Here is a 25423-nt window from a genome sequence, read left to right as displayed (position 1 = left end):
GGGCGTGGCTTGGAAGAGCCAAGGGTTTAAAGCTGAGCTTTATCCAGAGCTTTTCCATGCCCACAGGGAGCAGAGTCCAGGGATGGGAGAGCATCCCTTCCAAGGAGCTGGGCTTCTTCCTCCAGGCAGCAGAGCCAAGCATCAGATATTGCCAAAATCCAGCATGGAAATAAATGATAAAATCAAAACAACCCCCAGTATTTAGCCCATGTGGTACAAGAAAGTTATCCAGGAAAATGCAGCTGTAACATCTCGGATATTCTTCCCATCCCTCGCTCTCACACCTTCCCTGTTAATTAGCACCAGGTAATTTGTTTCCCTGTTATTAAAGCCAGTTTGCCACAGACAAAAAAAACCCAACAAAACAACAAACTCTCGTTTCATCTTTAGTGTCTCACATTAGGAGAGGGACTGGGTTTATGTTCCCCCACTGCCAACCAGCTCCAGGGAAGGGCTTGGGAGATGCTCCCTCTCCGGCAGAAACACTCCGAGTTCCTCTGCTGAGAGGCACCTTCAACAAATTAATTCTCTTTATACAGTTCTACCAAGGTCAAGCTTAATTCCTGATGTTCTTCACTGTTCCCCTTGGTCTTCTTGGCATGTCACAGCAGGGACATAAATCAGGGCCCTGGTGGCATCACCAGCGGCCATCGAGGGGGCTCCTGTAAAGCTGAGGTCGCTCTGGCATCACACCACGACAAGAGAGGGGCCAAAACTCAGCTGGAAACACCCGAGGGAGCAAATCCCAGGCTCTTTGTGCAGACTCCGAGTGCCACGTTTGGGCTTTTAACCAAAAACCGAGTAATCTGAGCAAAGCTGCACCGGTGTCCCCCACCCCACAAGGCAGAGGGGGCTCCAAGTGCTGGCAAACTCCAGCCCCAACCTCCTCTCCTGCCCTTCAGAGCAGAAAACCTCGCTCCCACCTTCCAAACAACATTCCCAATCCACAGGAGCCACCGGTGACCCCGCATCCAGCGTGTTGATCCCCCCTCTTCCATCCCAGACTCGATGAGAACTTGGAGCCTTGGATCAAAAAGCATTAAAATCCCCCCCCCCCCTTTTTTCCTTTTCCTGGAAGGAACACCCAGAATCCTAAACCATGGTGATTTCTGCAATCCACCCCCTTTGTGGGGAACAGAAAAGGGTTCGACTTTGTCCTTTGAAGGACCCCTGGGTGGCTGAGGCTTTACCTCTAATCCCAGGCCGGGGCCAGGAGCCTCAAAGAGCTGACACGAGCTTAGCCAGGCCTGGCTTTGTCTCACTGAACACCAACAACCCCAGGATGTTATTTCCCTGGGAGCAGCAAACAGGGTGTTTTTTCAGTCCTTTCACTTCCACCGAGCCGAGGACTTTGATGCTGTTCCGCTCCGCCCGTTCGGCAGCGCTCAAAGCACTGAGGCTCCCACTCCTCTTGCTCAGGACTAATTAAGATGAATGTTAACTGTCCCCACTGCTCATTACCCCAGAGAAGATCTATTAGTGGCTCTGATGGAAGTGTTCCTGGGAGTCACCACCTCCCAGTGCTGAAAAATGCTGGATTTCTGCCTTTGCTGGTCGCGTTCAGACACAACTCAGGAACCACAGACTGGTTTGGGTTGGAAGGGACCTGGAAGGCTGGAAGGGACCTCATCTCATTCCACCCCCTGCCATGGGCAGGGAGGGACACCTTCAGGTTGCTCCAAGCCCCGTCCAACCTGGCCTTGGACACTTCCAGGGATCCAGGGGCAGCCACAGCTTCTCTGAGCAACCTGTGCCAAGACCTCACCACCCTCACAGGGAAGAACTCCTTCCCAATATCCCATCTAATCCTCTGGCAGTGGGAAGAGAGAAGGGGAAAACAACTCGAGGAGAGCAGGATGATCCGGCTCCCAGAGCGGGTGCTGGGACATGGGCAGGGTTAGGGGAGGCAGGAATCCATGGCTTCTGCTCCCAAAATACACCCAGGAGTGGGGAGAGAGGGGTGGGATCTGAAAGGCACCTCAGAAATGCTCTGGGATCATGGAATGGTTTTGGTTGGAAGGGACCTTACAGATCATCTAGTTCCAGATCCCTTTCACTCTCCCAGGTTGCTCCAAGTCCTGTCCAACCTGGTCTTGGACACTTCCAGGGATCCAGGGGCAGCCACAGCTTCTCTGCCCAACCTGTGCCAGGGCCTCATCACCCTCACAGGGAAGAATTCCTTCCCAATATCCCATCCCAATATTCCCTCTGGCAGTGGGAAGCCATTCCCTGTGTCCTGTCCCTCCATCCCTTGTCCCCAGTCCCTCTCCAGCTCTTCTGGAGCCCCTTTAGGCCCTGCAAGGAGCTCTCAGGTCTCCCTGGAGCCTTCCCTTCTCCATCACACCCTCAGCAATCCACTACCTCAGTTTCCCCTGCCAGCTTTTCCCCGTGGGATGTCAGTTCTGGAGGGGGAGATTTCTTTCTGCTAATCAGACAATCCTTGAATATCACCAGCAATCAGGAAGGAAAACGTAGGGATGGGAAAAAGTAAAAATAAACCCATCTATAAATAACCCCCTTCCGGCAGCGCCGGGTGGCTCGACGTGGTGAAGCCCCTTCCAGGGACAGGCAGCTGCTCCCAGGGTGCCGGTAGGAGAGCAGAGATTTCTTTAACAGCTCCAAGAAATTGGATTTGGTGGAAAAAACCGGCCTCCAGCGACCACCTCTGGGCACCCAGAAGAAAAAAGGGGCTGCACAGCCCCAGTCCTGCCCCAGGGAGGAGCACAGGGAGGAGTGGGTGAGGAATTCCAGACATCCTGGCTTTGTGTTGGGCAGCTGGGAACAGCTTTCCCCCACTCCAAGCAAAGCCTTGTTTAAAGCTATTCCAATAAACCCACGGGGAGAACTTGAGTCCCTTTGGAAAATTCCTGTTTGAAGAGCGATGCTCTGCCCTGCTCAGGGTCATTGGTCTCCCTCCTCTCCCAGTGCCACATCCCGGACCATTCCCAACACCCGGAATCATTCCCAACATCCTGAATCATTCTCAGTATTCTTGACCATTCCCAATATCCTTGACTATTCCCAATATCCTTGACCATTCCCAATCCATCTCCTGCTACGTTATCCTCTCCCCAGACTCATTCCCTAGGATACCCAAGCACAGCTCCCACCTGTGCCATGGCAGAAGAGTCCCCAGGGCTGTCCTATCCCTTAGGAAACACCTGAAACGTTCATGGGATAGAGAATTCCACCCAGTGAGAAGGGTTTTCCCCACAGGAGATGATCAGAGACGTCCCAGGAAGCCCCCAAAAATGTTCAACCAAGGACTGTGGGCACGAGGGCAAGGAGCATCCTTAGGTATGAGGATTGGGTTGGACCTGAGAAGTTTTCCACAGTGAGGGTGGTCAGCCCCTGGCACAGGTTGCCCAGAGAAGCTGTGGCTGCCCCTGGATCCCTGGAAGTGTCCAAGGCCAGGTTGGATAAACTTGGAGCAACCTGAGCTAGTGGGAGGTGTCCCTGCCCATGGCAGGGGGTGAGACTGGAATATGCTTTAGGCTCCCTTCCCACCCAAACTATTCTATAATCCTACAGTCCCTGAGCTGTCATTCTGGAAAATTGGAAGGATGAGACTGAGAGCTCCAAGGTGCCTCCTGGGGAAGCACCAGCCCCATGGGAAAGCTTCAAAGCAGGAAAACTGTGTCTGGAAATCAGCCCTGGGCTAAGGAATACACACCAATGCAGTTCTGGGCTTCCCAAAAGTTCTCTGAGACTGAACTGAGTCCCCTTCCAGCATCTCCATGGGCTTTCCTGCATCCCCAGTGCCAACCAGCCCCAACCATGAGCTGATTGTGCCCCAGGAATCCCAGCGGGGCAAAACCAAACAGTTCCAGTTGGAATTGCAGAATTATCATGATCCCAGAATCCCAGAAGGGTTTGGGTGGGAAGGGACCTTAAAGCCCATCCAGTGCCACCCCCTGCCATGGGCAGGGACACCTCCCACCAGCCCAGGTTGCTCCAAGCCCCGTCCAACCTGGCCTTGGACACTTCCAGGGATCCAGGGGCAGCCACAGCTTCTCTGGGCAACCTGGGCCAGGGTCTCCCCACCCTCACAGGGAAGGATTCCTTCCCAAAATCCCATCTAAATCTCCTCTCCTTCATCTTAAAGCTGATGTTGCTTCAGCTTTTGAAGAATATGGATAAAAATGAGTTGTTGGCTGTAGGCAAAGAGGAAGTGATGCCTGGAGACGCTCCGAGCTCGGGTTATATTTGGGGCAATTCAATCAAGTTGTACTTTGACCTTAAAAAAAAAAAAGGGACCAAGTGCAGCTGGGAAGAGAAACAAGGCAAGCAGCACTTCCCAGCCCTCATATTAAGGCATCAGGCTGCTGCAGAGCACGGATTTATTTTGTCAAACTGTCACAAGTGGCACCTTTATGGTTTTTTTATAAAGAGGCATTAGGATAGAAGACACCACGCGGCTCAAAAAGAGAAAAAAATAGCTAAATGAATATATTGGGTTTGGTATTGAATATATTGGGTTTGATACTGAATAGCACTGAAAAGCTGAGCAAACAGGGGCTGCAAAGGGATCGGGGAGCAGGCTGGAGACGCTGCCTTTTCCTCTGGGAACAGGGTGTAACACATGGATGGGGGCTCTGACTCATCCATCAATACATGTGTTTGCACACTTTTCCGAGAGCTTTTTGGCCCGAAGCTGGTTAATAGATGGAGATCTGAAATGCTGCTGAATTTTCCCAGATGGCTAATTTTTGGTCCGGAATAAAAGGCATAATTTTCCCAGTCTCCAGCTGGGGGGGGAGAGAGCCAGCCCAGCTTTGGAGTCACCCTGTCTCCTGAGGATGTAATTCCTGAGGCAAACACAGCCCATGAACACACCAGGGCAGGGAGTGGCAGGAGGGGCCACAAATTTGGGTTGGAATCCTTTGCTGTTGCCCGAGGAGCAGAGAAAAGCCACTCCTCACCCCGACCCCCGCAGAGCTGGGCTCAGGGTGGGCTGGGAGCTGCCACTTCCAAGGGAACATCAGGAAAGGATGATGCAATATTTCATCACTGATGGCTGTTGGAAGCTTTGCCATCTCACTGCTCCTGGAAATGCTGTCGGGAGGAAAATTCAACCTCACCTTGGGGAAACTTCCCCGAGAGAGAGTCACCCGTGGTGGGACACAAAGCAGCACCGGGGTGGAAAACGTGGTGTGGGGGTGAAGGAAATAAGGGAATTCTCAGGGATAAATGTATTTCACATGACAGCAGCTGCTCCAGGAACTGCTGCAGCCTCTCTGCCTCAAGGCCAGCTGGGATTTTGTGGTTGCCCACCCATGGAAGGTGCACAGCGGGAGGCTCCACGCTGCATTTCCCACCAGGCACATGGGTGATGGCATCTATGTGGGAATTCTTGGAGACTGAGGAAGCTCTGGAGGTGTTCCATGGTTTGGAAGACCCTCAAATCCCAGCTTGCTCCTCAGCAAGAAACCTTCCAGTCTTCCAGTGCCTGAAGTGTCTCCAAAAGAGCTGGAGAGGGATTTGGGGAAAGGGATGGAGGGACAGGACACAGGGAATGGCTTCCCACTGCCAGAGGGCAAGGTTGGATGGGATATTGGGAAGAAATCCTTCCCTGTGAGGGTGGGGAGGCCCTGGCAGAGTTTGCCCAGAGAAGCTGTGGCTGCCCCTGGATCCCTGGAAGTGTCCAAGGCCAGGTTGGATAAACTTGGAGCAACCTGGGATGGTGGAAGATGCCCCATGGCAGGGAGTGGGACGAGCTGAGCTTTAAGATCCCTCCAAACCCCAACCTTTCCAGGATTCTATGAATATTCCCGTCCCTGGATAAAACAAACCATTCCTCTCGAGCTGCACTGGCACAAGAGTGAGCCCAGACAAGAACATACCTGGACACACTTTAGTGGGTTTGCTCTCTGCTCCATGGCACGGGGAGAACACCCCTCTGTGGGGGCAGGTCCCTCCACACAACACCAACGCTTGAACCACAGGAAGTTTGACCAACACCAAAGTCTGACCAGCACCAAAGTCTGACCAGCACCAAAGTTTGACCGCTCTGGGAATCAAACCCGCTCCCAGCCAGGGCCAGGGCTCATTACCTGGTGATGATGGCGAGGTGGGGGGGGCTCATGCAGGCTCCCATGAAGAGCACCACGTTCTCGTGCCGTGTCTGCCGGTAGGCCATCACCTCCCTCTTGAAGGCCTTCAGCTGGTCCTCGTTGTCCCTCTCGATGTCGATGAGGCGGATGGCCACCTCGCCGTGCCAGCGCCCGTGGAAGACCTGCCCGAAGCGGCCCTTCCCGATGAGCTCCCCGATCTCCAGCTGCTCGAAGGGGATGTCCCACTCCTGCAGGAAGATGCTGGTCTGGCTGGCCTTGCGCGGGAAGTTGCGGGCGGAGAGGAGCGACAGGTTCATCTCCTCGAAGTCGTCCTCGGATTCCTGCGCCTCCTCGGGGCCTTCCTCGTTCTGGAAGGGGGGTGGGAAAGGGTGGTGAGTGTGGGGAAACTGTAGATGAAGAATATAACCCAGATCAAACCCCACTGACCCACCTACCACTCGCTCAGCCCCAGAGGAGCCAGGCTCCCATTGCTTCCAGAGCCATCTGGGCTGTTGGGTTCTATGCAAAGTCAGCAGAATCCCAGATTTTCAGGGAATCACACAATCCTTTAGGTTGGAAAAGCCCTCTGAGACCATCAAGTCCAACCACTAACCCAGCAGTGCCAAGGCCACCACTGAGTCGTGTCCCCAAGGTCTGTTAAACCCTCCCGGGGGTGGTGACTCCACCACGTCCCTGTGGTTTGCAGGAAGGCATTTATTTACCCCAGGGTTAAACATGAGGTTGTGACACATCAGAGCATTGAATTAATTCCTCTGAAAGCTGAGTTTCCTCCCACCCTGGCCCAGCTGTGCCACTGCTCCCATCCCAGAATGGCTCTGACTTTTCCCTTCATGTTTATACTTCCTGCAGGATTTCCAACAGCCTTTAAAAGCTCCATCCTCACCCTCACCCTCCCTCCTTCCCCTCCACCATGTTTTTAATGCATCTTAAAAAGCCCCCAGTGAATGATAAACTTGAAGGCGCCCATGGAGCCTGTGAGGGTCCCTCTGCACGGGGTGGGGACACGGATGCCTGGCCTTTAATTCAATTATCAGCAATTTCCCTGCACAGCTGCTCGACTTCTCCCCTTCCTGCAAAATGTGCCCCAAGATGGAGATCAAATAAAGCTCCATTAAGCACAGGAGCGAGCGTCTCACCTCCGAGGTGGGCTCCACTTCAATTTGAAGCAATGGGTTTCCTTCCAGGCTGTTGAAAGAATTACTGAGGTAAAAAAACAGGTAAAAACCACAGGGAGGTTGGGAACGTGTGTGGGCGTTGAGGCCTGATTCCTGCACCAGGATTCCAGGGAGCAGAGGGGAGAAGAGTCAGGTTCACTGTTGATTTGGGACAGCAGCTCCTTCCCACCCTCCATCCCTGGGTGCTCCCGTGGGAGAGGGGGAGGGAGCAGGGATGATTAAAATGATCCATTCAGGTCGGATATGTGACATTCCAGGGTGGGTTTGGTGATGTGGGAGCACACACGGGTCTCTATCACACCTCCCAAGGGGAGGAGGCTCCATGTCTGTGTGCCCTGGGAGGTGTCACCCCTGGCCAACCCCGGGGGCAGATTGACACCCTCATGGCATTTTTAGGGGTTTCCAAGGTCAGAATTCCAAAAGCAACACTGATTTGTGTCCAGGAGAGAAGAAAACGAGTTTTTTCAATTATTTTGGAGAAGTGGAAGTTTCAAAGACCCTCTCTGCAGTAAAAGCATCCAAATTTGATGAGTTTTCCAGCTTCCTGGGCCAGGAGCTGCTTTTTGCCTTCTCTGTTTACTCAGCACCTCCCACCACCAGGGTCTTGCTGCATCCAACAGTTAACAGGGAATTAGGGATGTTCTGAGTTAGGGAATCAGCTGGAGCAGCTCAGGTGCTTTCAAGTATCATATAAATATATTAATAATTATTATTATTATCCATAACATAAATAACAACATCCTTCCCCAGAGACAGCAGAGCACAACACTCCCCAGGCCACTCAGGCACAGTGGTCCTGTGAGTCCTATCCCATTCCATGGCCTCTAAAGAGCCATAAATCCCAGGGGAATCCAGCTGCCTATACAAAAGGAGCCAATCCTGATTTTTGGGGCAGCAGGGAAAGCCCAGGGCGGCTGCAGAGCATCAGGATGGACAGGTGGTTTGCAGGAGCAGCAGCTCCTCCTGCCTCATCCCCATCCAGGGCACGAATTCCTGCCTCCTGAGTATCCTGAGTATCCAGAGCAGAGGCTGCTCTTTAACCCAGCCAAGCCCCAGTGAATCCCCATGGATTGTTTTCAGTGGGAGAAGGGAGAGAGGAATCAGAGATTTCACATATTAAAAGTTATTTCCACCCCAAAATCCTGCCAGCCCTACACCTGCCATCCTGCTTTAGGCAAAAAAAACTTCAGGGCTTCGACTTCACCACTTTTCCAATAATTTCCCGGGGGACAGTGGCTCCATCCCTGTCCCTCCCATCCCCTCTCCCGAGGGGAGATCCCCCTGGTGTCAGATCTTGTCTGTTAAACTCCTGCCTTGTCAAATCCTCCCAAAACGGCATTTAGCAAAAGGCTCAGCAGGTGACCCTGCAGTGAAAGGACATCAGGGAATGCTGGATTAGGACTCGACCTGCTGGGAAGAGACAGTCCTAAGGCTGATCAGACCCTGCCTTTCACAGCTGATTTAAGTGCAAAACTTATGGGACTTGAAAATATTGGAGGTGGGGCTGCAAGAACTGCCTTTATTAAAACTGTCTCAAAGACCCTGCTTATCTGCTCATAATTTTATTATCATTTAATTAATCGCTTGGGCTTTGGCTTCATGAGTTGAAAGCCATTTTTTTTCTAGTTTCTGTGGGTTATAAATGAACCTTCTCTCTTCTCCTCTCAACTCTTCTCCTCACCAAGACACAAGCCAGAGCCAGGAGTTGGGTCAGGGCAGCGGCAACACCCACCCCAAAGGCCTCTCTGAGCTCCAGTGAAGCCAGGGGGACACCCTGGGGTGCCCAGAGGACGCGGGGTTGTGATGGTTTGATATAGGCCTTCCTTGGTGTGGCAGTTTTAGTCTAGGCCTTCCTTGGTGACCAGTCTGTAATCAAGGAAGTGGCCATGTTCCCGGGATTCCCTACGATTTTTACATAAGCCAGGGTATAAAGAAGAAGGGAAGAGAAGCCTTCGTTCTCTTCCCTTCCAGTGGTTCTGAAGGTGCAGGTTCTCTGCTGTCAGTTCTCATTGTGTGGGGAAGTGAGGCCTAATGAGGCCTAGTGAGGCCTTGTAGACCTTGGGAGGCGGAGGGTGCCAGCGGTCGTTCAGCGCAATTCTGCTGTCCCAAGGAAAGTAGTAAGATATTCTTTTGCTAATTCTTTATTCTGCTAGTTCCTCAGTTGTTGATTGTGCATATCTGTTTTGGTTTTTTATTCCTTTTTGCCCCTTTTTTCCTTTTTCCCTTCCTCTTCTCCATTTCTGGGAGCTGTTTGGGGTTTCTGTGGTTATATGCACAGAGTATTTTAATTATATATTTCTGTAATGTATGTAAAATATATATTTTTTATATATATAGCTTTTGCTATTCCATTTTTTCCCTTTGGAGGGTTTTCTTTCACTGTGGTCTGTTGGGGTTTGGTGAGAGGCCAACTACAACTGACTACACTTGGTAACCAGGTCGAAACTCGGGAAGTGGCCATGTCCCGATGTTCCATCCTATTTTTTACGTAAGCAAGAGTATAAATAAGAAGGAGAGAGGAGGGTCTGCCCTCTTCTCTTCCATTGGACTTGCAGACAGCAGGTCCCTGTGGCCGGTCTCGCTCATGTGGGGATGCGGCCTGGTCAGGCCTGCGAGGCCTGGTCAGGCCTGCGAGGCCTGTTGTTTTGCTCACTCGGGAGCAGTTCTGCTTTCTTTTGTTTGTTAGCTCTCCATTAGCTGTGTACATTTGCATATATCTGCTTTTCTGTTTTAGTTTTGGGGTGTTGGGGTTCTCTTTTCTTATATGTATATAGTTCTGTATTGGTGCATACGTGTAAATATATATATATATTGCTTTAGTTCGGTTTATTTCGGGTCCTTTGGGATTTTTTTTTCCCTTTTTTCCTTTCCTTTAATAAGAGGGGGGGAACACTTGGTGTGGTTCAGGGGCTTGGCGGGGAGCCAAATCCAAACAGCGACAGGGGTGCAGGAGGAGGCACCGCTTGGGAACGAGAAGGAGAAGCCACTCACATGGTGTTGGAGGTGACAGGGTGGAGGATGACCTGTGGGGCTCGGGTTGGAGTCTCAGGCACCACATCTGGAGAGAGGAGAGCGGAGTGAGAGAGGTCTGGGGGGCACCCAGGGCGACTAAACCCTGCTTAAAACTTCCCTTCCCCCACAGGTCAGCTTTAGTGACACCCCAACCCAGGGCTGGGGGTCACTCAGGGCCACCCAACCCCGCAGCACCTTCCCACAGCACGGCCCTGCATCCATATACTGCTTTTTGGGGGGCAAATCCCAGCTCAGCCCAGCCTCCCTGGAACAAAGCCAGGGATTTAGGAGGGCCAGCCATGCACCCACCCCTCCAGGGGAGATCCCAGCACCCCACATTATCCAGGGAACCTCACCTGGGAAAATGAACTGCTGCTTGTACTTGTAGTAATGGGAAGCTGGAAAAGAGAGAAGGGAGGGTTAAACATCCATCTCTAGAGCTGGAAAGGCTCCCAACTATGCCCAGTCCTGCTCCATGAAGCCTCAACCCCAGGGGGGGTTGTTGTATGACCCCCATCTGTGTGACCCAACCTCTCCCAACCTCCACCTCTCCAGAGGAAGCCACCCCTGCTGGGTGCCCAGGCCAAAAATTAAGACCTCTGGCTGGATTATTATTTGATTTTTGCCCCCATCAGCTGCTCTTCTACACCCTCTGGAGAGTGTTCATGTCATCTGTGAACTCACTGGTGGGATTTGGACACCTGGTTACCAGGAAAAGCCCATGGGGTTTGAGCACTGGCTCTCAGCCAGTCTTTGGGGGTCATCTGGCATCACAGAGACACCAAGGGATGGATTTTGCCGCCCATTTTGGCCCAATTCAGCCCTTTTTTTCCCGTCTTTGGAGCTGTGTCCTTCCTGGGCTCCCTGTCAAGCTCCTGGTGCACTGAAAGGAGTCGTGGGGGCTGCTGCCCAAAGCCAGTGTTGCAGAAGGGCTCTGGGTGGTGGGACCCTCCACTGGCTCCCCATCTCCAGTGAGCAAAATCCAAGGGCTGGTTCAGCTCCTGTGTGTAGGAGCACGAAGCAAGTCAGAGCTGCTGAGGCCTCCAGAGGTTGGCACCAGCTCAAAACCCACTTTTTCCTTAAGCTCCAAGACCCCAAGGACCAACCCTCACCTTCCCCTCTCCAGCTCTGAGACCCTGGAGCCCGACCTCAGCTCTGCAGCAGGACCTGAGCCGAGATCAAAGGAGCCTCGGAGGTAATTCCGGCAGGAAAAGGTCCCTGTGTCGCCATTTCCAAATCCTAATCCCTGGGATGACCATCTTGATGGGATGAACCACGGAGAACTTCCCTCCAGGGAAGATGAAAGCACAGTGAGTCCTGCTTTGTGTCGGTCCAGCTCCCATTTGGAGCAGGGAATGAAAGCAGGGAACAAGCACCCCCAGAGCTGTTGGGGTATGATCTTGTCCCACTCCATCCCTGCTGGACAGGAAAACCTGCCAGGCCCCCATAAGGGGTCCATTTCGGGGGTTAATTCTGTTGTTTCTGCTTTAAACAACATGAATAATGTCTCAAAAAGACCCTCAGGGAGGTCTCTGCTCCAGAAGTGACACAAGATCAGGTCACCAAATTCTGGACCCTCTTCCCTGCCCAGGGAGGGTCCAGGGCTGGCCCAGTAGGTGGATTGGGGATGTTGATAGCTCTGATCCCCGTTATCCCACTGTGGAGACCTCAGGATGCTTCAGCTCTGGCTGGATCACCACACACTGGGGATGGAAACCCATGCCATGGCCTCGGGATTTCAGTGGCACTGTGGATTGTCCTCCCAGAATGTGGACACTCCAGAGCTTTGGCTGGCAAAATCCCGGCCTCACGGGTTGGGGTGTTCGGAGCTTCCTCCCAGCTCCTCCACTGTCCTCCTCAGGCCCCTCCAGCCCCCACTCGAGTCCTGGGCACTCCACTGAGGGAGCCTCGGGCATGGCTGCAGCCTCTCCAGGCACACCAGGACCTGCTGCTTGCTCGCTGGGGCTTTTCCAGGTTTTTGGAAATGTTTGTTTTGTTGTGGGATGAATTTTGCCAGTCAACTTCCTCCTCCTCTTCTCCCTCCTCCTCGTCTCAAGCTCAGGGTTTGTCAGGAGGGAAGGGTGGCGTCACCAGGGTGCAGCAGGAGCAGCAGAGCAGGAAGGTGCCACCTGGTTCGTCTGGAGGAATTCTCCTGATCCCTCTTCCTGCTGGACCAGTTCATTAACTGCTGGTTTGGGGGTACAGGAGGGACCCCAAACTTCTGCTCCAGCAAGGAGGCCTGAGGTCATGGAGCACAGAGGGGCCACCAGCCCCAGAGCAGCCACGGGTGCTTCAGCAGCTCAAGGATGGGTCAGGGCCAGGGCTCCCCCTTCTCTCCACTCTCTAGGACTTTTTTGGGAGCAGCTGGAGAGGCAGGTGGGTGGCTGAGGGCAGCTGAGCCCCTCCACACCCCTAGGAGTGATGCTGAGCTGTTCCTCTCCAGGAAGGGACCTTCCCTGGAGCAGCAGCACTGCCCCAAGGCCATCCCAAAGGTGGACAGGCTTTGAGACTCCCTCAGCCCAGCAGGAGCTATTTTTTTTGTCATTTAATGTAACTCCTGTGTCCTGCAGCCACCAGGACCCAACTGCCCCTCCCACCACCCCTGAAGAGCCTGATCCTTGGGTGTCCCTTCTCCAGGAGCAGATGGGTCCCAGGTACCCAGACAAGCCTTGATGTCAGACACCCCCAGCATCACCTCCCTTCCACTATCACCCACAAGTGCTGCCAACAAGCTTTTTGGGGGCCCATCACCCCAAAGACACAGTGAAGTCAATCCAAGGAGCCCTTGGAGAGGGGGTAAGACCCTGATTTCCACTCGCAGTTGAGCCCTGGAGAATTCAAGCCTGAGAAGGATTTTGTAGCCTCAAGAGCAGCAGGTTGTGCTGGCTTCATCCTTGGGAGGTTTCCAAGACCCAACTGAACCAAACCTTGGGCTCTGACCCTTCTTCCAGCCAGAGCTTTGATAGAGACTCCTGACCTGAATTCCCCCAAACTCATCCTTGCTGCTCATTGCCACTTCTGCCTTTTCCCTATCCCGACATAGGCCCAGAGGGAGCAGCTCCTCACCCTGAGGACCCCCTGAGGGCACGAGCCCCTCTGCCCAGACAGCCGTGGAGGTACCTGGCAGGTTGAACTGCTTCTGCTGGCGTGGGCACTGCGGGGAGGGGTGCAGGGGGGACGGGGGTGTCGCGCTGGGCGGCAGCGGCGGCGCCGGCGAGGAGGGCGTGGAGGATGTGGTGGAGGAGGGGTTGCTGCTGGAATCCGGCTGGTAGGGCACTGGGATGTGGTCCTGAGGGACACAGTGAGGGAGAGAAGAAGAGAGAGGGGCCGGTGAGAGTGGTTGGTGACACTCCAAGGGTGCTCCAGGGCAGAGGACCCCGGGGACAAGTGACAGCTACACGGGTCATACAGCCATGGAATGTCCTGAGCTGGAAGGGACACCCGAGGAGCATCCATTCCAACCCCTGGCCCTGCACAGACACCCCAACAATCCCACCCTGTCCCTGGGAGCGTTGTCCAAACATTCCTTGAGCTCTGCCCTGGGGAGCCTGTTCAGTGCCCAACCACCCTCTGGGGGAAGAACCTTGACCAGTTTTGCCAGGGACCATCAAATTCCTTGTTTTATTTGTAACAATAAATTCCTCATTTACTCAAGTCTCTGGTGGTAGCAGAGGTCTCAAAACACCCCAAATTCAGCTCAGACCTGGAGACTGAGAGGCCACAACAGAGTAGGACCAGGACAGGAGGAACCAGCTGGTTTAAAAGTGCTGATTCCATTTTATTTTTAGAAGAAAGAACCCCGTGGGATGCATCCCACAACAGGAACCCCAAGGGGTGAGGGGTTTACAGTTCAACTCCTCCTCCCTCACCACCAAGCTTGCCCTCACCCTGCTCCTTGAATTAGCACCAATCCATGGGATTATTGGATTAATTGGAGCCTCCAAGCAGGTTTATAGGTGGCTCCTTCCCAGGTGCTGACATCCATAGTGGTGGATGTGCCTGGAGACACGCTGGGACATCTGCAAGGTTTGATCCTGGCAGACCCTGAGGGCCAGGAGATTCCCCATCTGGATCCATGTCCATGTGATAAGAAAGACACTGAGGGGCTGGAGTGTGTGCAGGGAAGGGAACGGAGCTGGGAAGGGGCTGGAGCAGCAGGAGGGGCTGAGGGATCTGGGGGGGCTCAGCCTGGAGCAAAGGAGGCTCAGGGGGGACCTTCTGTCTCTGCAACCCCCTGACAGGAGGGGGGAGCCGGCGGGGGGGTCAGGCTCTGCTCCCAGGGAACAAGGGACAGGACAAGGGGAAACGGCTCAAGCCGTGCCAGGGGAGGGTCAGGTTGAATATTTGGGAAAATCTCTTCATGGAAAGGGTTGTCCAGCCCTGGCACAGCTGCCCAGGGCAGGGGTGGAGTCTCCATCCCTGGAGTGGTTTAAATCCATGTGGATGTGGCACCTGGGGACATGGGTCAGTGGTGGCCTTGGCAGTGCTGGGGAAGGGTTGGACTCAATGATCTTGGAGGCCTTTTCCAACCAGAACAATTCCATGATTCCGTGAAGAGCCACCGATATTCGGGTGCGGCGGGTCTGGCCCCCTCTGGCAGGGGGTGGGCACAGAGGGTGGGCACAGGGGGTGCTCAGGGCTGGGGGAGCAGCTCACCTTGTTGAGTTTGTTGGTTTTGGGCAGGGTCTGGCTGACGTGCAGGTCCGAGTACCGGGGCGGCTTCCGCAGGGGGTTGTTGATGTCACAGGGCACCGACTCTGTCCGGACTAACCTCGCTGGATTGGGAAGGGACAGAGGGACACAGGGGATGGAGAGGAGGGGGAGAGAGAGGGAGAGACATCAGAGCTCTGGAGGAGCCCTCGGGGTCACCCTGTGTTTGCAAACCACTCTGGAATCACTCTCCAAAGCAATTCCTTCCCCCTGGCACCTCCAGCTCGGATCCTGCCCTGGGATGGCAGCTGGGCTTTGGGATCCCCTGCTCCCAGGCTACAGCCAAACCCCCCGGGACGTGGGGGGCTTAAAGCCCCTCGTGGTGGGCTGTGAACTGCCCACTTCTCCCCCCACCGAGGGGCTGCAGTTTGGGGGGGGCTCAGCAGCTGCCACAGCCACCCTCAGAGCCGGGGATCAGCCAGCACTGGGAGGAGGCACAATCCTCTTCCTCCCCACAGGTTTTTTGGGATGAGGGCAAAGAGCTGGCTCTCAGCAGGGAGACTTCTTTTCAAGGGGGAAAGCCAGCCTGCAGGCTGGGGGGCTCAGGAATGGTTGGTGTGCAAGACAACGTGTTTAAGAGCTGGGTTTGGGGGTTTTGTTTTGGGGGGGCAGAGCTATTTCACTGGTGCTGAGGCCACCCCAAAGCCACGCTGCTCCTTGTGCCCACACTCAAAGACACCGTGGGCAGCTCCAGCTCTCACAACCTCACGTCCCACAGCCATAAACTCCAATGTCTGCCCATCCCAGGAGCCCTGGAAGAGCGGGATCTTGCCTTCCCTGCCTCCTGGTCAGGGTTTGCAGCAGCCCTCAGTGTGACGGTGGGGGGGGTGTCTTCAACCCCTTCCACCCAAATTTGCTGCAGGGAAGGGCCTGGGGAGGGAGGGAGGGTGAAGTGGAAGCTGTAAAATTGCCCCCTCCGAGGCACAACGTCCCCACTCGTGAGGTGCCACCAACATGATCCACTCCCCCGCCAGCAAACCAACAACATTTGTGGTGATATTTAAACACAGAGCCACAGCTTTAAGAGCTCAAAATTCAAGGCAGCAACAACTGGCAGGTGGTCACAGTCCTCTGGCCGTCAAGGGGCAGCCAAAATCTGGAAGAGAAGGGGTGGGGAAGCGGCGGCCCCATCGGTCGGTCCTGCTGCAAAGTTCTCCCTCCTCTGCGGGGTTTTAGGACGGATTTTAGAGCGGGATAAGGCAGCTCCGAAAGCACCACGAGCATCCACGTGGCCACATCCCCGTCGTGGGGGGACCCCCATGCACCGCTTTCGGGGTCCCACCGTCCGCCCTGAGCAAAAAAAAAAAAGGCTAAAACCTGTTGGACTTACCCCGTGCTGTGGGGAATCTGAAAAGAAAAGGAGGCAGGGGGAGGGTGGGTGGAAGTGGTTTGCAATGCAAATCTGCCTCGCCCCGCACGGCTCGTCTCCCTACAAGCGGAAAAAACGGTGGGTAAAGTTTTCCCAGAGCGCCCGAAGCGGTTCGGGAGCCTCCCAGGGCCCGGCTCCCGAATCGCCCCGGGGGGCTGCTGGAAGTTTTACCTGCTGGCAACGTCCCGTGGAGGCACGAGGGGGGTGGGAGAAAGGCCCTTACCTCCTCGGTGGATGATCAGCAGGTGACACGGAGGGGCCTCTTTGGTGCATTTGTTGTGGCACTTGAGCCTGGCAGGGAACAGAGAGAAAGGAGTGAGGGGTGAGGGAGACACGGAGAATCCCGGGATGGAGAGCACGGAGGGGCAGGACAAGGGGGAGCGGCTTCCCACTGCTAGAAGGCAGAGTTAGGTGGGATATCGGGAAGGAATTCTTCCCCGGGAGGGTGGGGAGGCCCCGGTGCATATTCAAGGATTGTGTGATTAGCAGAAAGAAATGTCCCCCTCCAAAAGTGACATCCCAGCGGGAAAAGCTGGGAGGGAAAACAGAGGGAGCGGCTTGTGAGGGTGTGATGGAGAAGGCACCAGGGAGAGCTGAGAGCCCCTTCCAGGGCCTAAAGGGGCTCCAGGAGAGCTGGAGAGGGACCTGGGACAAGGGATGGAGGGACAGGACACAGGGAATGGCTTCCCACTGCCAGAGGGCAGGGTTAGGTGGGATACTGGGAAGGAACTGTTGGCTGGGAGGGTGGTGACGGGCTGGCACAGGTTGGGCAGAGAAGCTGTGGCTGCCCCTGGATCCCTGGAAGTGTCCAAGGCCAGGTTGGAGCAACCTGGGATGGTGGAAGGTGTCCCTGCCCGTGGCAGGGCGTGGATCAGATGAACTCTGAGGTCCCTTCCAACCCAAACCCTTCTGGGATTCTATGAATCCATGATGTGACGTGGCACAGGGAGCAGCATCAGCCCCTCTCTGCCCCCGGGAAGGTGACTGGATGGGAGGCCTTGGTCGTGCCCAGCCCCTGGGTGTCACTGCCTGAGCCAACCCTGGGGAGCCCCACGGGCCTGGGAAGCCCCACGATTCCCAGGGAGCAGCTCAGGGACAGGGAGCAGCCCAGGATGGAGCAGCAGGGTGGGCTGGCTGGCAGGACACGGGGGCTGCATGCCCTGGGCAAATGCATCTGTTGGGATGGAGCAGCACAGGAGCTCCCAAACCAGGGGCACTGCCCAGCTCCCCCTTTTCCTGCTGGCTGTCAAGGAACAGGCACCCACCAGCTGTAGGGTGCCCCAAATTCCCCCTCCTGCCAGTGTTGGCTGAAATAAAAGGAGCAGAGTCCTGCCCGGGGGTGAAGGTTCAGTGGAAGGTGTCCCTGCCCGTGGCAGTGGCTCAGAACTAAATGGCCATTACAGTTCCTTCCAGCCCAAACCATTCCATGATCCCATGAAACCCCCACTCTTCCAACCATCAAAATTCAGAGGCAGTGGAGGGAGAGGAAGCAGCTGCCCTGGCCCCTGATGTGTCCCTGTGATTGTGCCCTCCCCACTTGGCTTTCTGAGGGCCATTTGGCCAAAATAAGGAGAGCATTTACGGCTCCACAGAATAGCCTGTGGAGCTTTGCCTGGTTCCTGGAGCCGGGGCAGGAATCCGTGGAGGGGCTCACCCCTGGGTCATGCATTTAGGCATCAGCAGACTCCCCAAAGCTCCCCATTCCTCCTTAATTAGGCGTGGAAATGCATCCCAGGTTCCCGCTCTGCCACGGCTGTGGAAAGCCATGGGGGAAAAGGTGAGAAAAGGAGGAAAAGATTTATAAAAACAAGGGGGAAGGATGGGGAAAAAAAAAAAAAAAAAGAGGAACGGCAGCTCCAAGTCAATGAGCTGGGTAATGAAAATTCAGGAGCTGTGCGTGTTAGCTTTTATTGCAAAGCTGTTCTAGAGGGAAAGGCAGGAATTAATTTGGTATTTGAGGCTTGGGGGGTTTGGGGTCTGGTTGTTTGTTTTACCTGCTGGTTCCCCCCTGGTTTCTGGGGGAAGCGGTGCCGGGGTTGGCTACGGCAGAACTGGAAAACCTAAATACCTGTGTTCACCCCAACTTCTTACAGCCAGGGAATGGATTTGTTCCTTTCTGCAGGATTGCAGGGAGCAGGACTGACACAGCCAGAGCCACAGCATTGCTGGGGCAGGTACAGCATCCCTGTTCCTGGCAGGGACCAGGCACAACATCCCTCTTCCCGCACAGAGACCGGGCAGGGCTTGCAGGCAGCAAAGCCTCCAGTTGCTTGAGATGGGGACTGCAACAGGAATCACCCCTTTAAAACCTCTGGATTTGATAATATCACTTCCAGAAAGCCACCCCCAGCTGTGGAGTAACCAGGCATTTCTAGTCAGGTTTAAATCCCAATTTCCCAACTCATCAGCGTTTAATCAACAACAAGAACGATCATGGTCACCCCACAGCTCCAGCCAGCTCAGATACCTGCAGACAACGAGCCTATTCCCAGCTCCCAGCCCTAGAAAAGGCAATCCTGTCTCCAGCAGCAGCTTACCTAAGAGCTGGTGGCCGTGTGACACTGTCTGAGCTGGGCTCTGCCAGATTTAGAGCAGTGAAGTGGCCCCAGCCTCTCTTTGCCCAGTTCTCTCTGATTTTACAGCCTCCCTCCTTTGCCTCGTGGCTGAATTGGGATTTAGGGTGGGTTGGCTCCTCAGTGCCAGGAAACAGATACTCCCCCCCCCAAGAAAAAAGCAGAAGCTGCAGCCCAAGGCTGGGGGCAAAACCCACCCAACACCCAGAGCCAGCCCAGTCTGGTGCATCCATCCCCATCTCCTGCAGGTAATTCCACATGGAACACGTGATGTGAGGAGCTAAAGCCAGGCCAAGGATGGCAGCGAGCAGGGGGCACTGCCAGGATCTGACTCAGAGCTCTGGTACCAGCAGAGCCGGGCTCTGGTGAGCGGCATCGTCCCCAAGGACCCCCCGACCTCAGCCCTGCTCTGGGCTGGTGTTCACCCCATTTCTGGTCTCATTAAAGCTTCCTGGGAGGATGAGCTGCTTGGCCTCCTCACGCCCAAGTTCCTGCTCAGCTCCACCAGCAGATCCCGAATTTATCCCCTCCCAGGCTCGAGGAGTGACCCAAAGAGCTCCAGCCCCCGCCGTACTTGCAGTTTTTGCACTTTAAGCCGAACAACATTCCTTTCCCACAGACAGTGCAGGTCTGAGACATCCAGTACTTGGTGGAAAACCTGCGGAGGGAAACACAGACAGTGGGAAGGGAGGGATGAAGCCACACTTATCTCCTGAGCCTTGATTTATCCTGCCCTTGCTGCCCTCAAACACTGCTGCGGGTGCTGAGGAGTCTTTCTAAGGATGCCAAACCCCAAACCTGACCCCGCTCTGGTTATGCAGAAGGGCACAACCTGCTCCAAAGTGCTCTGAGCCAGCCAGGATGGGCATTTGCCCAGCCCAGGCACCCCCCAAAACCCCTCCTTGCCCTGGGGACCCGAGTGTCCAGCCCAGCAGCTGCCCCATCAAACAGCAGCACTGAGACCATTTCCAGTGGTTTTCCCTCTTCAGGTGGATGTGGAAGGGCAATAATCCGGAGATGGGGAATTTGCTGAAGGTTGGCAAGGTCATGGATAATACCCAGCTTTTATTGGTAGCGACTCAGGCCTTATCTAACCCAGATCTGGACTGAAAGGGAATTTAACTGGGCTTTTGGGACAGCACAGCACAGCTGGGGAGAGATAGGGAAGAGTCCTGAGCCCTCTGCCCTGGCTCAGAGATGGAAAGGGAGATATTCCTCCCCCTGGGATCACAGCAGGGTGGGAGTACCTGTGTTTTATGGAGTTTCCCAGATCCCGCCGGGGGATCTGCGGGGACCAGCGAGGCACTGACAGCGTATCTGCAGGAGAGACAGGGCAAACCATCAGGGAAAACCAGAGACAGGGTCCAGCTTTCTGGGGAGGGGAGCAAAGAATGCACACCAAAAAAAAAAAAAAAAGGGGGTTTCCTGATATTTCCCCTTGGAGACACTTCCCTTCGGGAAAGAAGAGGCCTCTGGGCTTTGTGTTTGGGTGTGAGGGAAAGGGGGGGTCTCCTGTCCCCCAGCACCCAGTTTGGAGCAGGGGGGTGCTCTGCCACGTGCAGGTAGAGCAGGGCTGCGAAGCTTTTGGAATCACGTCGTGATGTCCAAACGGGAAAGGGAAAATAAAGCTGGAACAGCATCTTTTACACTTTCTAGTAAGACATCACGTCTGGCGGGGGGGGCTGAGCAAAACGCCGAGTGTCAGGCGGTCAGGAGGAGATTCCACTTGTATTCCAAGAGGAGAGCAAAAAGCAGCCTCGGTGCTCTCCTTCCGTGGGAAAAGGAGGGAGAAAGGGTGAGGAAGAAGAGGTGAGTTCATTAGCACTGGAGCAGGACATTAATTAGCAGCGAGGCCGCGCTCGGGCTCCACATCCCCCTTCGGCCTCGCAAGGGCACAGTCCCTCCTCTTCCTCCCGGAGAAGAGGCCACAGAGAGGCGGGAATCTGTGCTGGGATTCAAGGGCTGGATTTTCAATAAGGGATTTGAGAGGTTGCCCAGTCCCAGGCCCCAAAGCCCAGCACGAGCCAAGGGCCGAGCGGCGCAGCCCGGCCGTTTGCTCCGTGTGCCGGCAAATCCCTGGGCAAACATGCGCTGGATATTATCCCTGGGAGTCGGGAGAGCCACTGTTTGCTCCAATATCCCATTTTAATATAGCAGGCGGAGGGGAGCTCTAATTGCACTCGCCTGCTGAAGGTTACATTTACATCCTGCTTCCTGTGCCAGGGACCAAGTCCTGGGAGCATCCTGAACTCCATCCTCCTCCAGCACCATCCCAAACTGCTTCCCTTCTCCAGCATCATCCTAAACCGTTCCTTTTCCAACATTCTAAAGTGCCTCCTTCTTCAGGATCATCCTAAACTGCCTCCTTCTCCAGCACCATCCTAAACTGTTCCTTTTCCAACATCCTAAACTGCCTCCTTCTTCAGGATCATCCTTAACTGCTGCTCTTTTCCATCATCATCCTAAACTGCCTCCTTTTCCAGCATCATCCCAAACTGCCTCCTTCTCCAGCATCATCCTAAACTGTTCCTTTTCCAGCATCCTAAAGTGCCTTCTTCTTCAGGATCTGAAAGTGCTTCATTCTCCAGCACCATCCTAAACTGTTCCTTTTCACACATCCTAAATTGCCTCCTTCTTCAGGATCATCCTAAACTGCTGCCCTTTTCCAGCGTCATCCCAAACTGCCTCCTTTTCCAGCATCATCCTAAACTGTTCCTTTTCCAACATCCTAAACTGCCTCTTTCTTCAGGATCATCCTAAAGTGCCTCCTTCCCCAGCACCATCCCAAGCTGTCTCCTTCTCCAGCACGTCCCTCCAGCAGCTGCTCCAGCTCCTTCTCTTATTCCACTGCATCTGTCCTGGACATTCCACAGGCAAAGCCAGCAATGAAGATGTCAGATCACAGAATGATGGAATGGGACCTTAAACCTCATCCAGTTCCACCCCTGCCATGGGCAGGGACACCTCCCACTAGCCCGGCTTGCTCCAAGCCCTGTCCAACCTGGCCTTGGACACTTCCAGGGATCCAGGGGCAGCCACAGCTTCTCTGGGCAACCTGGGCCAGGGCCTCCCCACCCTCACAGGGAAGAATTTCTTCCCAATATCCCATCTATCCCTGCCCTCTGGCAGTGGGAAGCCATTCCCTGTGTCCTGTCACTACCCATGTCAAAAGTCATTCTGCCTGATTTTTCTGAGCCCCTTCCAAGCCGATGAAGGGGGATTGATTCCCCCATCCCTGCCTCGGCTGTCTCATCCCACACTGATATTTTTGACCCGTGGTTCTCCCCAGCCATTGAGACGACCCACCTCCCACTGCCCCAGCGCCTGCAGCCTCCCGGGGGTGGAGAGTTGGTCCCCAAAATCCCAGAGGTGACGCTCCAAAGAGTGTCACCACTCCAAACAATGTCACCACTCCACTCCCGAGCCCCATCTCTCCCTTAACGTCCCTGTCTCATCAGTAAATCACATTACACAAATGAGTTGTCATCATTCCCCCTTCCAACCCCGGTCCCCGAAGAACTAAACACCCGGGCAGGAACAGCTCCTCTCCCAGAATTAAATTACATCCTCCGCTTTATCAGCCACAATTTATTTTCCACTAAACTTTCAGCTGGCCTCAATTAAATCCTGCCAGCCCGGGGAGGGGGGAGAGGGAACGGAGGCAAAGGCGGCTGCTGAGCCTTTTAATTACTTTCTAAATGTGCTCACTGCAAAAAGGTATTAAAGTGTATCGGGGATTTTGATCTCCGAACACAAATGAGACCTGCGTGATTCGCGGCTAATTACGCTCATTAGAGGCAGCGATACACGTGGGATGGCGGCGTTTAACAATAGACCCGCTGTTTGCAGGAGGGAAAAGCAGCCGAGCGGGGCGGGAGGGCAGGGGAAGGCACCTCAGGGCCGCGGGGAACAGCCCCGAGAGTTTGGGGAGCTGCGGGGTTAATTGGCAATTCCTTCCCCTTTAACCTGTGCACTGAGATTCCCACCCGGAGGAAAAGCTGCTTCTCCCTGCCGGCGTTAAATCAGGGTGATAAGCAGAGGGAAGGTGAGGAATATTCTCACAGAAACCCCCCGGATTGCCACGATTAGAGGTAATTGCGACAAAACCCCCCGCGAGCACGTCTGGCTGCTGCAGGAGGGGGGGCTTGGTCGTGAGGACCCCGGGCTGGAGAAATGCCAGACCCGGGGGCAGCGGGATCAGTTGATCCTCGCAAGCTTTGGAGCGTGACAGCGCCTGTCTCTCTGTCTCTCTCCCTCCTCCTCCCCGCACCAGCCACGCCGAGCTGCTCCCGACTATTGATGTCTCCCGACCTCCCCTGCCCGCGTGTCAGTCATTACTTAAACCTTTATCACCGGCAACCTTTCCTGCACGGCTTCAAATTCCAAGTTCTCCTCGCTCTTCCCGTCGCATAATTTGCGCACACCCCTTTCCCCCACCCCGCTCTCCTCCTCCGGGACGATATTTAACGGGCACGAGTGGAATTTCCCAGGGAAGAAGCAGCCCAGGGCGAGCCCCCATCCCTTTCCTGCCTCCCCAGCACCCGGAGGGGCTCCCAAAAGCCAAACCCCGCTCCCCGACGACACCATCCCCCCCAGCACATCAGGGCGGCGCAGACCCTGGTGCCAGGCGGTGCCACCCCAAAACCACCCCAAAAATCTCCGCGGTGCCTTCGCCGCAGCGGCAAAGGTCACAGCTCCTGCACAGCTTATCCTTGAGTCAACAGCCGGAGCTTGATGGGATCAGATGTGCCGGGAGGGGAGCGGGGAAGGGGGGAAGCCGAGCGGGCAGAGGGTGACAGCCACCTCCGGCGCGGCTCTGACAGGAGACGCGGGAGCAGAGCCCTGCCAGCCGCCTCCCCGGCGGTGACAGGCAGCTGTGACAGCCACCGCCGGTCCCTGAGTGGCACCCGCACGCCTCGGAGGTGACGGGGACCGCGGCCCTCCGTGCCCCCGCTGCCACCCCGCCAGCGGCCGGGGGGGATGGTTCCCGTCACTCCCCGGCTGCCAGCTGGGATGCCGGGGCATCTCCCGCATGGAGAGGAGCAGCTGGAGCTTCCCTGCCTCGTTATTTTGGGTTGCCGCCCTCCCTGGGGGCAGAGCAGGAGGGCAGCGATGCCCTCGGCGAGCAGACACCCTCACCAAGGAGCCCAGGAGCGCCCTCCGGGGGTGGCCCCACAGCGATGGGGACCACGTTTGGTCACAATTTTCCCCCCTTCTCCATCTCCTGGCACCTTTCTGGGCGCCCAGGGAAGTGGTGTGAACAGGTTCTCCATCATGGAGACAGCCTGACAAACAAACCCTCCTCCTCCTACTACAGCAAAGGGCGTCAGGAGACGTTCCCACTGTGAATGGGATGGATGGAATCCATGGAAGTGAACTCGGAAAGCATTCCAAGCTGAATCACTGCAAGGCCAAGGAATGGCCAGGAGACTTTGCACTTGTCTGTAGACGTCCTACAGACTTGTGTCTACCCCAGGCTGCCACCAAAATGCTCCCAGTGCCAGCCCCAGGCTGGCTGAGTCCCACAGAGAGATGACAGGGAGATACCAGGGTGTCTCCTCCCAGAAAAGTTCAACATCAGAAGAGATCCAGTATCAGGAGTATTTCCACCCCCACAACCCCAGGCAGAAATCACAATCCTGAGCCAAAGCACAGCATCAGAACCCTGGAAAACTTTGAGTTGGAAGGGACCTTAAAGCTCATCCAGTGCCACCCCCACCATGGGCAGGGACACCTTCCACCAGCCCAGGTTGCTCCAAGCCCCGTCCAACCTGGCCTTGGACACTTCCAGGATGGGGCAGCTTCTCCAGGCAAGCTGTGCCTGTTCCAGAGACGCTGTTCCCATGTCTCATCATCACCCTGATGGTGGTAGGGGGTGCTGGCAGAAGTCACTGCCCGCCTGGTCCCAGCTGGGGAGCCGAGCACAGCAGGGAGATGCTCTGCAGCAAAGGGTTCAAAGCCCCTCCCTGGGAAACTTTGGTCCTTGCTCACACTGGTTTTAGGGCCAAAACAGGATGGGAGAGATCCCTGAATAGCTCAGCTGGAGCAACACTCAGAGCAGCAGCTCCAGCAACTTTCCCTGCCTGGGATATAAAATCCACACGGGATTCAAGCCCCAAAGGGAGTCACCCGTTCCCTCCATCGGTGCATGTGGCAAACACTCTGCACCGAATTTGGTCCAGTGGGAGGTGCTCCTGTCCATGCAGGGGTTGGAATGAGATGGTCTTCAAGGTCCCTTCCAACCCAAACCACTCTGGGACGCTGTGGATCACAGCCAGGCCCAAACCCGGGGGCTGTGGGTGGAAAGATGATCCAGTGGGATGGAACAAAACCTCAGCCGTAGCTGAGGGGATCATCCCCAGCAGGCAAAGAGGGCAGAGCTGTTCTCAGAGCGTCTCTCTGGTGAGAAAAGAGTCTCTCCCTAATCCCAGCAGCTCCTCTTTGCAGCGTGACAATCCTGTTTGTGCAGCTGGAATGTCGTGTTCAGCTGCTCCACTGCCTTGGAGACTC

At 55.2% G+C, this 25423-nt stretch overlaps 1 protein-coding gene across 1 annotated transcript in view; it reads right to left on the bottom strand.

The window, feature by feature from the left end:
- KSR2 (kinase suppressor of ras 2) overlaps nucleotides 1-20230 on the bottom strand; it is a gene marked incomplete at its 5' end in the record, with an annotated part of 46706 nt that extends 26476 nt beyond the window's left edge. The window contains 10 exons of the mRNA XM_027661731.1: nucleotides 6054-6421; nucleotides 7211-7259; nucleotides 10241-10307; nucleotides 10618-10659; nucleotides 13382-13550; nucleotides 14918-15036; nucleotides 16302-16400; nucleotides 16564-16631; nucleotides 19488-19571; nucleotides 20161-20230. Coding sequence (XP_027517532.1) covers nucleotides 6054-6421; nucleotides 7211-7259; nucleotides 10241-10307; nucleotides 10618-10659; nucleotides 13382-13550; nucleotides 14918-15036; nucleotides 16302-16400; nucleotides 16564-16631; nucleotides 19488-19571; nucleotides 20161-20230 — 1135 coding nt within the window. The remainder of the gene's footprint in view (nucleotides 1-6053; nucleotides 6422-7210; nucleotides 7260-10240; nucleotides 10308-10617; nucleotides 10660-13381; nucleotides 13551-14917; nucleotides 15037-16301; nucleotides 16401-16563; nucleotides 16632-19487; nucleotides 19572-20160) is intronic.
- Between the last annotated feature and the right edge of the window lie 5193 nt (nucleotides 20231-25423).

This window comes from Corapipo altera, unplaced genomic scaffold (genome assembly GCF_003945725.1).
Source record: "Corapipo altera isolate COAL_440 unplaced genomic scaffold, ASM394572v1 150, whole genome shotgun sequence".
NCBI lineage: Eukaryota > Metazoa > Chordata > Aves > Passeriformes > Pipridae > Corapipo > Corapipo altera.
This window is presented reverse-complemented; position numbering and strand designations above follow the sequence as displayed.